Source organism: Anabrus simplex, chromosome 13 (genome assembly GCF_040414725.1).
Source record: "Anabrus simplex isolate iqAnaSimp1 chromosome 13, ASM4041472v1, whole genome shotgun sequence".
Classification (NCBI taxonomy): domain Eukaryota; kingdom Metazoa; phylum Arthropoda; class Insecta; order Orthoptera; family Tettigoniidae; genus Anabrus; species Anabrus simplex.
The window spans coordinates 88,364,119-88,376,908 of record NC_090277.1 but is presented as its reverse complement, the minus strand read 5'-3'; the positions used below and the strand labels follow the sequence as shown (position 1 = coordinate 88,376,908).

The 12,790-nt window shown below is 41.6% G+C and overlaps 1 protein-coding gene across 1 annotated transcript in view; it reads right to left on the bottom strand.

Annotated features, from left to right (window-relative positions):
- LOC136884959 (intermembrane lipid transfer protein VPS13A) overlaps window positions 1-12,790 on the bottom strand; it is a 263,969-nt gene that overhangs the window by 139,240 nt on the left and 111,939 nt on the right. The window contains exons 27-30 of the mRNA XM_068230153.1: window positions 11,656-11,917; window positions 9,527-9,635; window positions 3,355-3,563; window positions 1,607-1,735 (exon numbers count right to left, since the gene is read on the bottom strand). Of these exons, the coding sequence (XP_068086254.1) occupies window positions 1,607-1,735; window positions 3,355-3,563; window positions 9,527-9,635; window positions 11,656-11,917 (709 nt within the window). The remainder of the gene's footprint in view (window positions 1-1,606; window positions 1,736-3,354; window positions 3,564-9,526; window positions 9,636-11,655; window positions 11,918-12,790) is intronic.

The window sequence follows — 12,790 nt, the reverse complement described above, 5'->3', positions numbered from 1 at the left end:
GTGAGTAAATTACCTAGTGATGAACTTGACTGGCATACTTCATGCTGATTTTCATGCCAGCATTTCTCACGACAAAAACTAACCAATATGTGGAGCAATTTTTGTGCACAGTAGCAAGACCATTTATGAAATACTGCAGGTATGACAGTTGGAAGCCTGTTACATTGGATGAGATGAGAAAATGAACCTTGGAGGATATGTAAAAGGAAGGAACAGGATCAGTGATGGTTAAAAGAGAGGGTGAAAAAGATAAGGACTACCTACCTTGCGACCAGAGAAGTGTACAATAAAAGAAACATATCAACAACGCAAAGCTCAGGCACTACAAGGCAACAGTGAGGACCGTGGTACTGTACACAGCCGAGACGATGTCGCCAGGAAGGCATAGGGCAGAGGAACCTGAGAAGGAGGAAAGAAAAATTCTGAAAAGGATACTGGGTCCAAAAAGAGGAGGAGGAACGAGAATGAAGGGATGAACTTTACCGAAACACGAGGACAATCTCCAAAAAAATAAGATTCAAAAAGAGCAAGATTTACTGGACATGCGATCAGGATGGATGGAGGTGACTAGAAGAGTACCGGAGACAACAGGTAGGACGAGAGGAAAGATGGGAACTAAGTGGGTTGTCTGCACTGAGATGGGGATCAAGATGGAAGGGACAGAGAACTAGAGAAATAAATACACAGCAACCAATATGCCAGAGCTCAGTGACAGGTACAGGAACAGGGTAGAGAAGCACCAATGGGAAAGGCAAGTGAAGAGGATACTCACAATATCAGCTGAAGAACAGGAGAGAAGGAGAGAGAGAATGAAGAGGTTCTTGGTGGAGAAGAAGAAAACCCAAACCATGACAAAGCTGCCCAGGGTCCTACAAAGTCCATGGCAATACAGCCCTGACCATTGCTCAGCCTGAAGACCTGCAGATTATGAGGCGAAGCATGGTTAGTGCGACGAATCCTCTCAGCTGTTATTCTCGGTTTTCTAGACTGGGGTTACCATATCACCGTCAGAAAGCTCCTCAATTGTAATCACTTAGGCTGAGTGGACCTCGAACCAGCCCTCAGGTTCAGGTGAAAATTCCTGACCTGGCCGGAAATCGAACCCAGGGCCTCCGGGTGAGAGGCAGGCATGCTACCCCTACACCGCGGGGCTGTCCTATGCTGTCCCTGCATAAGCAGTCATAAATTGTTCTTCTCCTTTATCTTAGATTTATTAGCATTATCCGCATTAGCTGCAGCGCGTCGGCATCTCCAAAAACTATAAGTGTTGTTAATGGGATGTAAAACAAATAACATTATATCGATCTCTTCTTTATTAAGTTCTTCTTCCAGCTTGAACCGGGTTGTTGTTTTCTGTACATTCCATATAATTCGCCAATGTTTTGAATACATTACAGTATTCTTTGTCAAGGCGACTGAAATATCCCTACTCGATCCAAGGTAATCAGTCTCCCATGAAATAATCAAATGTCTGCAAACTGTATGGAATGTATAGAATACAACAACATGGTTCAGTCTGGAAGAACAACTTAGTACCCGTACACATCATGGAAGATTCACTTCTAAGATCTTTTCCGTACTTGGCAAGGGTCGTAGGTATACTTACATCGCAGACGGTGTGCACCGTACTTTGTGACAGGTGGATGTTTATTGGGCTTATTGAAGCAGCCATCTGCATTCCATCCTCGGTCGACTTGAAGCTCTTGGAGAACTCTATGTCACAAGGGTGAAGCACCTACAACAAAAAGTGACAGACTTGATCAGTGGCTATATTCTACACAGGAGGAATTACAAGTTTATTGTCTTATACCTATAGAAAACTGACACATTCATGAATTAGACTACGGCAGTCACCAGCTTTCTGCTTGTGCATGCTAGCTCACAGAGAAATTCCTAAAATAACAACAGAACAATCTGAAAAGAGAGGACAAAAGAATATTCCTCTCAATCTGTAATAAAAAATCAGGAGATTATTTTTGCGGCCTATCCCCTCATGTTATGACACATCAGTAATAACGTAACTTTGAAGCATATTTAAAACATTATACTACTCAATTATGTAATTTCTCTTATTAATTAATTTATGGATTTATTTATTTATTTATATATACTGAAATTCAGGCCAAGTTAAAACATTACTGCACAGTGGTTAGAACAGAGTGCCTTTATGGAGCAGAAACCTTAACGAAGATGGCTGACCCAGTCCTTGAAAAAAGGCAAAGAAGATTCTTACGAAAAATATTAGGCCCAAGAAAGTCGACAAGTGACCCAAACGCATTTCGGTTAAGATCGAATTTGGAGCTCTACAAGACAGTAGAAAGAATCACGACTGTGATGAGGAAAAGGAGACTGATGTTTTATGGGCATATCAAAAGAATGAACCCTGAGAGATTGGTCCAACAGGATACTTCTTCTGCAGGAATAGTGGAAGGCCTTTTTTGAGGGGAACGAAGGCGTGATAATCAAATGTGGAGAGATCGGGACTATAGGGCGTGTGACTGGGTGTCTCCCACTTGAATTGTTGTTGTCCGTAATGGATGGGGCTGGCCTCCCAGATCGAACTGGCGTCTCGTGTCAAAACGTGACCCACACGGAACTTGGCGCACCATTCCACAATGGTGGTTTTTGCCACACATGCTGGCCCATCCACAGTCTTCATTCTCCGATGGATGTTCACCGGTATTTGTCCTCTGGCAGCCAAGAACAGAATAACAGCACGTTGGTCCTGTTTGGACGCATTTGGTAAAAACCTCACCATACTTCACTTGGCCGCATTTTAACGCATACACCTCTGTACCACACGACTACCACATTAATCCCCTTTGCCTACATGCCCATGCTTATATACCCACATCGGAGTCATGCTACGTTGCATGTTCGCTGTAGCAATGCCATCAAACCGAAACATTTGATCACGCCTTATACATCTGTGTTTTCACAAACTGCAGTCTTCTCATAAACAATCCTAGTTCTTACAGATCTATTTCACCTATGATATGACAAGTTCTGGTTTCCATCTATAAGGGGTGATCAAAACATTTTTGATGGCGTTGCTGCAGCGAACATGCAACGGTTTTCAGGGAAGCCGAGGTGCCGGTAGGCATCACAGATTAACTCGGAATGGAACTGAGAGCCTAACTGGAGCACGACTGAACGAGTAAGGCGATATGGAGATGCTGTACCTTGGAGAGAAAGTATTAAAAAATGCCCAAAACAAAATGCATATTCCACTCTTGGAATATTTTTAGTCTTGATATGGGAAAATTATGATAAGGATAAAGTTAGGAAACCTCAATGCCTACTTTCCTGTAAATGATTTACAATATTGCAATATGCATTTACTAAACAACTCACCATGTATGGAGCCTGTTTATTACTGAGACGTTGGATCTTGGATAGAATCTGAAGCCCAGCCAATGAACACACAAGGGAGTCCCGGCCGGGATGGCGGCTGTAGTCCACCAAGAACTCAGTGCGCAGCAGAAGAGCATGACCGCTTTTCTCGGATAAGTCAGCAAACATCATCACTTCAGGTTGACGTAATTGGATAGAAACTGACAGGCCTAAAAAAAAAAAAAAAAAATATTTTAGGTCAGTAAGTAAACAAGTACCACTCAAATCCAAGATGACACTGTATAAATCATACTACACCCCTATCCTCATATATAGCCTGGAAACCGCTACATTAACAAGAAAGGACAACTCGAAACTCCAAGCAGCAGAAATGAAGTTCCTACGTACAATCATCCAGAAGACCAGGAGGGATAAAATCAGGAATGAAAACGTCAGAGAAGACGTAGGACTAGAAGACTCCTTACTCCAGAAGATCCAAAAAGCAAGACTGAAGTGATTTGGTCATGTGAAAAGAATGAGTGCCAACAGGTCTGCAAGAAGGGAGTATGAAAGAGAAATCAGGGGAAAGAGACCAGTGGGCAGACCTAGAGAAAAATGGACAGTCTTAGTGAAGAAGGATGTAGAGGAGAGAGGTCAGGATTGGGAGCGGATTGTGAACGAAGAATGGTTCATGGACAGAAGAAAATGGAAGGGGCTCGTATACCACACCTGGGAAACTGGAGCTGGTCAACGATGATGATGATGATGATGATGATGATGAAGTAAATAGTATTACCTGTTCTTCTACAAGCCCTGGCTCAATTGATACATTCGGAATGTGAATTATCAAGTAACAGCTGGATATACGGTAGACATCATAGATTAACTCGGAATGGAACTGAGAGCCTAACTGGAGCACGACTGAACGAGTAAGGCGATATGGAGATGCTGTACCTTGGAGTGCTTTTAGTGTCGGAATATCCCAGGACGGGTTCGGCTCGCCAGGTGCAGGTCTTTCTATTTGACTCCTGTAGGCGACCTGCGCGTCGTGATGAGGATGAAATTATGATGAAGACAACAAATGCCCAAAACAAAATGCATATTCATTGAAGTTTTGTGGAAACAGTTTGCTTTTGAACCCCCATCGTTGGTGATCAACAAAAAGAACAGATTTTTCATAAATGCAGTGAAATCAATGATAATTGTGAAAATGTTCTTCCAAAAAGAATGTGTAGACTGTGTAGGCCCAGGTTCAATTCCCAGTAGCCTACTGCCAGAAATTTAAGATTTGCTGGAGGGCTGGTATGGTACGAAGATGGCATGTGCAATTTACAACCATTCGGGGTGTGCCTGAAAAAAGCTGCACCACCTCTGGATGGGGACACGAGTTTTCTTTTTTATTTGAAAATTGAGGTGATAAGGAAGAACAATAATTACAAGTGAAATTTCTTTCTGAATATTTACTAATGATTCATCTATTCGACTGATTTGGTTTCTATTACAATATATTCTTCAGATCTTAAGATGATGATGATGATGATGATGATGATGATGATGATGATGATGATTGTTGTTTAAAGGAGCCTAGCAGCTAGGCCATTGGCCCCTAATGGTACAAGGTGCAATTAAATGTTTATTAAAAACTTCAAAATGTATCCACTGACTAGAATCTAAAAGGAATGATGATGAAAAACTGACCATGAATCCAAAACAATCAGTGGATCCAATTCACAATGCCTTATTTTGTGAGATGATGCTTGTCCAAAGGAGTCCAAAATCCAGGTCGCCAGCTGCTCATAATAGTACTAATCACTGGTAAAGCAGAACCATGGTGTTCCTGTAGTGGTACCAAACACAAGTAGTCTTATGGTTCTTATTCCATCATCCCTCGGTTGTGCCTTTCAGTCCCCTCTTACGACAGGCAGGGGATACCGTGGGTGTATTCTTCGTCTGCATCCCCCACCCACAGGGGGTAGATCTTAAGATAGCAGCAAGATGTTGTGTTTTTCCACGATTCCTTTAGGAGTGTATGGCCTATGCGTATGTTAAAAATTAGGAATGTCCTGTATTTTTTGAAAAGAAATCTATGAAGTCAGGCCTATGGCCTTTCCATCTCATTGCTCCCTGAGATTGATGAGGACATGATTTTGAAACATTAACTGTGCACTCTGTTCTGTTGAGGAGATGAGTCTACTATGTGTGATCTTCAGTGTTTATTTGCAAGAACAGATAAAGATCCCTTTTCATCCTGATTTTATCCCAGATTGAGTGAGTTGCCTACGCGGTCTGGGTCACATAACTGTCAGCTTGCGATCAGGAGATAGTGAGTTTGAACCTCAATGCTGGCAGTGCTGAAGATGATTTTTGTTGGTATACCATTTTCACGCCTGGCAAATGCTCTAGCTGTATCTTAATTACGGCCACAGTTGCTTCCTTCCCAGTCCTAGCCCTGTCCTATCCCACTGTCGATGTAAAAATTGTCCGAGTCAGTGCGACATAAAACAAATAACAAAATATTCTACACTGAATGATGAAAGACTAGAAAGTACTGATGACCATGAAAATAAGGAAGTTCCAATCCTCAGTCATAGGTATGAGAAACAGAAGCAGATATGAGCTAATGCAAGGGAAGAGAAGGATCTCCTGGTTATGGAATCTGGAAAACTGACCATCAAAAACAACCACAGAACTATTCTGAGCAGCATTCGACAAAGAAGGCACAGCTAGGATCATCACTAACATCCAGAATAGACAGAAACCAGAAGAATAATATATCCACTGCAATAGAAAGGCGAAGACAAACAGTGTAAAAATACTCATTGTAACTGGTTCTTGATATCCTGGATACTGGCAATGGGATGGAGTTGACGTTCGAGCTGCTCCCACACATGTTCCATCACGGACAGATCTGTGGATCCTGCTGGCCATGGGAGTACATCAACACCACGCAGACAAGTTCCATGTGTGGATGAGCATTGTCCTGTTGAAAAATGGCACCACGATACCGCCGCATGAGAAGTAACGTATGAGGACACAGGATGTCCATGATGTACCGTTGTGCCTTCCGAGTTCCCTTAATCACTACAGCCATGACCCGAAGTCCCCACACCGTGACACCAGGAGTAACACCGCTGAGCCTCTCCAAACCACTGGAACACTGGGACCTCTCCCCAGGTCGCCGCCATACTCGCAGACGATGGTCAATTGGGGGGAGTGCAGAACTGCTTTTCATTGCTGAACACAAGACGATGCCTTTCATAAGCAATCCACGCTTCCCGGTCATGGTACCACTCCAAATGCAGCCGTCTGTGTTGTGGTGTTAATGGCAGCCTACGATGGTACGGTAATTCCCTAGTCCGGCTGCCGTTAGTCTCTGATCAATGGTGTGGGATAACACAGATTGTTGCAAGGAGTCCATTACTTGTTCTTGGATGTCAGGTGCAGATGGGAAGGGGTTACGATGTGCCTGGTGCACAATATGGCGATCCTCCCTTGTGGTTCAGACATGGTCGACAGAAACCTTGATGATGAGTATGCCTGTCCTCATATTCCCATGCAGTCGAATATCGGGCCACTGTCACATCTAAATACCCCAGAAATCTTGATATTGCACGTTTCAACCAGCCGGCCAAGTGGAGACCGACAATGAGGACACTTTCAAACTCTATCAGGTGCTGATAACGCTGTATTTCACAAATACACGGCTTATCCGTATTCTTCGCAGTGACCACTTAACATACATGATGCTGTTCACGCCCCTTATATAATGTGCCAGGTCTCGTAAAAACACTAAACAACAAGAGCAACCAATGCAAAATCGGGAGGTTGAGAGTTCGGATCCCACTGGTGTCTGGTTGGCCATTTTTGTCAGAGGTTTTTCCAAATGGGGAACGGATATTCAGATTGGTTTGTTACTTCTAAGGGAGTGCATCAAGGCAGTGCACTGTCGCCACTGCTATTCATCTCTGTCATCATCATCATGAATTCCTTCTAGTGAGCCCGGTATGCTTCTTTTCTCTCCAGAGCATCCCATATTTCTCCTCTCTTCTCTAGGTCTTCTCTTATCTGATCTAACCACCTTTTTCTAAGGCTTCCAATTGGTCTTCGTCCCAGAACGATCTTTTCAAGATACTTCCTTGGTGTTCGAGTCTCCTGCATCCACTTAACGTGTCCTAGCCACTTCAGCCTTGCAATGCCTTTCTTCCATGGTCAGGTTGACCTGCAGGTCTCTTCGTATCCGATCATTCCTAATTCTGTCCTTCCTTGTTTTCTGTCCAGCTGACCTAAGGAACTTCATTTCAACAGTTTGCAGTTGACTTATTTCTCTTCTGTGTATGATGCAACTCTCCAGATAAGTCTTAAACAGGGTCTGTTTAGCCCTCTGAGGAACTCCCTTGTCCCATAATATATTGTCTGTGATGGACAAAATCATAAAGAGGGTGAAACGACAGTGTGTCGGTAATGATTTCAAGGCATTGGCTTTCGCAGACAATGTGGTGATTTGGGGTTGCACAGAGGATGAAGTACAGTAGAAACTAGATGCCTGGAACAACCAATTTAAGGAGTTTGGCCTAAAAATTAGCCCTATGAAGACAGTAGCCATGAAGGTTAGCAGGCAAAGAAGAAGTATGGATATTATGCTGGATGAATAGAAGGTAGCAGAAGTTGATCAGTTCCAATTACTTGGCAGCATTGTAACTCGAGATGGCAGCTGCTCAGATGAAATCACCAATAGGATTCAGAAAGGAGCTCATTTGTACCATCAAGTCAGGAACCTCCTCTGGGACAGCCAAATTCCTGTAATATCTAAGAAAACTTTGTACCAATGACAACATGCAGTCTAGAAACTTGCACCATCAACAGAAGGGATAACAGCAGACTCCAGGCTGCAGAAATGAAATTGCTGAGGTCAATGCTGCAGAAAACGAGACAAGATAAGATCCGGAATGAAGAGGTTCGCGAAGACATCCAAGTGAAAACACTCAATGAATTTCTAGCAACATCAAGATTGAGATGGTTTGGTCACTTGAAGAGGATGGATCTGAAAAGGGTAGCACGAAAATGGTTTGACAAAGTTCTGGTGGGAAAGCGACCTAGGGCAGACCAAGGACACGGTGGATCTCCCAAATAAAAGATGATCTGCAAGGAAGAGGAGGGGAATTGTGTGAAATTGAAAAAAAAAAGCAGTGTACTTGCATAGACATAAGTGGAGGTGCTCTTGCACCGCAACTGGGAAACTGGAGACTGTTAAATGATGTTGGTGATGAAGACTTAACATCTCTTCAACACGTACTCTATGTATATAACATGACCTAATAAGTTGAAAGTCGATTTTGATTACAATGCAGTCGTGAAGATTCAGTATACATGAATACAATTTTGACTGTTATGGAAAGGAATTTTTCATGTTGCACATGATCAAGGAGACCATATACTGGCATAAAAAAAATTTATGACTTGATTTGACACTTGTTCATTTCTTTCCAATTCCATACTAAAATCTGTTCTTAATGAGGGTTGGGAAATATACTGAAAACTTGTTGATACCATTCAGAGCAAATGGCAGTTCGATGTAGTGTTCTAGTGATTCAGAAATGAGTGGTGTGTTTCCATTACAGAGCAGCTATTTTTCCTTTGGAAGTCATCTGATCGCCATACATTAATGGCGAGTTATTTCATTTGAATTATTCCCCCTAGCACTTCTCTTTCTATGACTTTTCCTCTTGAATGATAATGTGTGCACTTGTATTTGTGATATGTGTTATGTTAGGTTATGCTGTGTGTATTTCAGCTGTTCACACTTTGTGATCTAGGAACACTCTGACCACTGATCGGTGAACAGGTAAGTCAGAAGTAAGGTATGGCATACTGTACATGAGTACATGAAATACATTAAATCAAGTGAGACAGCATGAAATAAAACAACGATCAGAGTAATATTCCACCTTTCATGATCAAGAAGGAGAGAAGAACTCAGAGAAAGATGATGACATAAACCCTGAAACGGAGAGAGGGCAACAGAGGTGTAAGATGAGGGTTTGGAAGAGAACAAAAATGTAGGATTGGGGAGGCTAAGAATGAAGCTAAGTCTGCATTGTATTTATAAATGAACTGTTCTGAAATTAGACAATTCTTTAGCCATTCAACAGAAATACTGATAAGATAAAAACTCAAAATGAGAATATAATTTTACCAGCTTGATCATCAACATACGAAGCTCCAGAAGAGAAGTAGCCACTGGTGCTGTCAGCAGAACTGGGAGGCCGCTGCAGGGGCTTCAGCTGCTCAACAGGTGCTTTGGTCTGAAAAAACATTTGACCACCATTTAGAATTATACTTACTATCAAATATATTATTAATGGAAGTAATGAAATCAACCCTGAAGTTAATAAGAGACTAAGTAAAGGTACAACATTTTATCATCAAGTCAGAGAGCTTTTATGGGATGACAAAGTACCCAAGAGAATGAAATTAACATTATATAAACAGTATTTCATACCAATTGTAACATACGGACTAGAAATGCTGGTAACTAATAAGAGACAAGATAGTAAGAGCCAAGCAGTAGAAATAAATTTTTTAAGAACATCAGTTAAAAAGACAAGAAGAGATAGAATTCCAAATACTAAAATCAGAGAAGAGTTAAATATACAGTAGAATCGTTAGTACAGAAGATATAGAAACCAAGACTGAGATGGTTCGGACATGTAAAAAGAATGGGAAAGGAACGGGTAGCAAGAAGGGAATTAGAAAGGGAAGTTAAGGGAAAGAAACCAGTTGGAAGACCGAGAAGAAGGTGGATGGATCAGATTTGGAAGGACATTAAAGAAGCTGGATTGGATGTGGCAGAAGTAATGGAGCAGGAAAAGTAGGATAGAAAGGAGTGGAGGAGGCTTGTTAACCACACCTGGGCAACTGGAGTGGGACATTGAAGAGACCTTCCTCACCAGACAGAAGTGGAGGGCAGGGATGTTGATGATGATGATGATGATGATGATTAAATATATATTAATTATTATAAAAGTACATAAGTTAGTTGCAGTTCATGCCTAACATACAACAGCAGGCTGAAAATTTTTCTTTCTCTGTTGCCCAATGCAATTCTTGGCAATGAAGCCAAATGGGCAACTAAAATGTCAATTTGGACTGAAGATTTGTATAGAAACTGTCAGAGTTGCCTCCAAATGGGCAATACTTGTTCACACTGGTTTGTGACTAGGCTTGGAATACAATGAAGTGCTTCATCTCCATTATTATTTATCATCCAGACCTGTGTTGAAGCCAGGCTGAAATGGTTTGGTCATCTGAAAAGAATAGACCCACAAAGAACAGCTAGAGTGTGGTGTGAAAAGGAAATCGAAGGAAAAAATCAAGAGGTTGGGCAAGGAAGAAATGGATTGATGAAATCAGAAAAGATGTAACTGGACGAGGTCTGGGTTTGCAGGAGGTTATGAAACAAAACCTCTACACGAACAGGGTAAATGGAGAGCACTCATTCACCACATCCGGGAAACTAGAGATGGCTCAAAATGATGATCATGAAATACTGAAAAGGGAATAACGGATCAAGAACAATGAGGTCAATTCCCTTGTTTTCACAGATGATTTAGTAATATGGGGAAACACAGAAGCAGAAGCCATTCAGTTTCTACTTTTTTACTGAATAGCTGGAATGACTTCTACAAAGAATTTGACCTGAAAATCAGTCATTCCAAAACAGTGGTCCTGTCAGTCCCTCCCAGTCCTAGCCCTTTCTTGTCCCATCATCGCCATAAGATATATCTGTGTTGGTGTGACGCAAAAAAAAAAAAAAAAAAAAAAAAAAGAGATGGCAATTGATCTTAAATGAAGAGGGGGGACTCCTAAAAGCCGAAGAAAAAACAAAAAAATGCCTTAAATAATTTCAGGTGTCGTAACTGCTATAAAATGTGTAAAAAGCAATATTTGAATTGGTTGTCTGGAAGAAGAAGAAGAAGAAGAAGAAGAAGGAGGAGAAGAAGAAGAAGCTTGTTGTTGATGATGCTTGTTGTTTTAAGGGGCCTAACATCGAAGGTCATCGGCCCGGAAAGAAGAAGAAGAAGAAGAAGAAGAAGAAGAAGAAGAAGAAGAAGAAGAAGAAGAAGAAGAAGAAGAAGACAGTAAACCATAACTGGGGTACAAAGTGTTAGCAGGGAGAGATGGAGAACATGCTCATCCTCTTGTTATTCTTTACGGCTGATGACCCTCAAGTTACCTGGCCGATCTTGGTGTTTGTACCGTTTTGGACTTGCTTATCTTGAGACCAAATTTACTTCCCCAGTCAGTTATGAACATTTGACGTACCTGAATGCCCAAGTCTCCAACATAACCATGGTTCACCACCCCTCCTTCTACTGGTCTCTCTCCAGGTAGAGATTCCAGCAAGAACCTGCCCAGGTTCATGAAGAAAGGCACCGAAAAGTTAAGCCTCGTCTTCTCTACTAGGACGTCAATGCAGCGATCTCCGCTTTGCGTTTGGCGGAACGTAACATCAATGATCGGAGGAGTGGACACTGAAATAGGACTCGAATCCACTCTCATTTCCCCTCCATGAGACTGGAAAATCCTGCAACAATACAGTATGCATTACAATGGTAAGAACAGCCTTAATAATCACTCAAAGCCTGATAAAGTACTAATAAATTGAACACGCTAGTGCAAAAGTTAGTTTTCCCTTATGCAGGAATTAATAAGGAGAGAATTCATGGACAGATTTAGGTATAACTTGGTAACAATAGTTGACAGTAATACGTAAATAGATTCATTTGTCCATCACGCGTCAGCTGTGTGTTGTTTTGTAATGCTCTTTGCGATGGCACGCAAGTGTACTAATGAACAACAATAATAATAATGTTATTTGCTTTATGTCCCACTAACTACTTTTACGATTTTTGGAGATGCTGAGGTGCTGGAATTTTGTCCCGCAGGAGTTCTTTTACGTGCCAGTAAATCTACTGACAGAAGGCTGATGTATTAGAGCACATTCAAATACCACTGGACTGAGTCAGGATCAAACCTGCCAATTTGGGGTTAGAAGGCCAGCACCTCAACCGTCTGAGCCACTCAGCCCGGCACTAATGAACAACAAATTTATATTCTTCAATTAAGGTTGAAGTATGACAAAGAGCAGCTATGATGAAATTTACTAATATCTGAAAGAACAGAGGGGAATTACTAATAATACAAGGATCCATCTCATTGAAACCCTTGTATTCTCATATGGCTGTGAGACCCAGACCATAAAGGCTTTGGACAGAAAACGCATAAATGCTTTTGAAATATGGTGCTGGCATAGAATGCTATGTGTACCTTGGACTGCAAGAAGAACCAATGTATCAATTTTTCAGGAGATGAAGATTTTAAAATGCCTTTCTTCTCGTATTGATGAAAGAATACTGCAGTTCTTTGGACACATTGCGAGACGACCTGGAGAAAATCT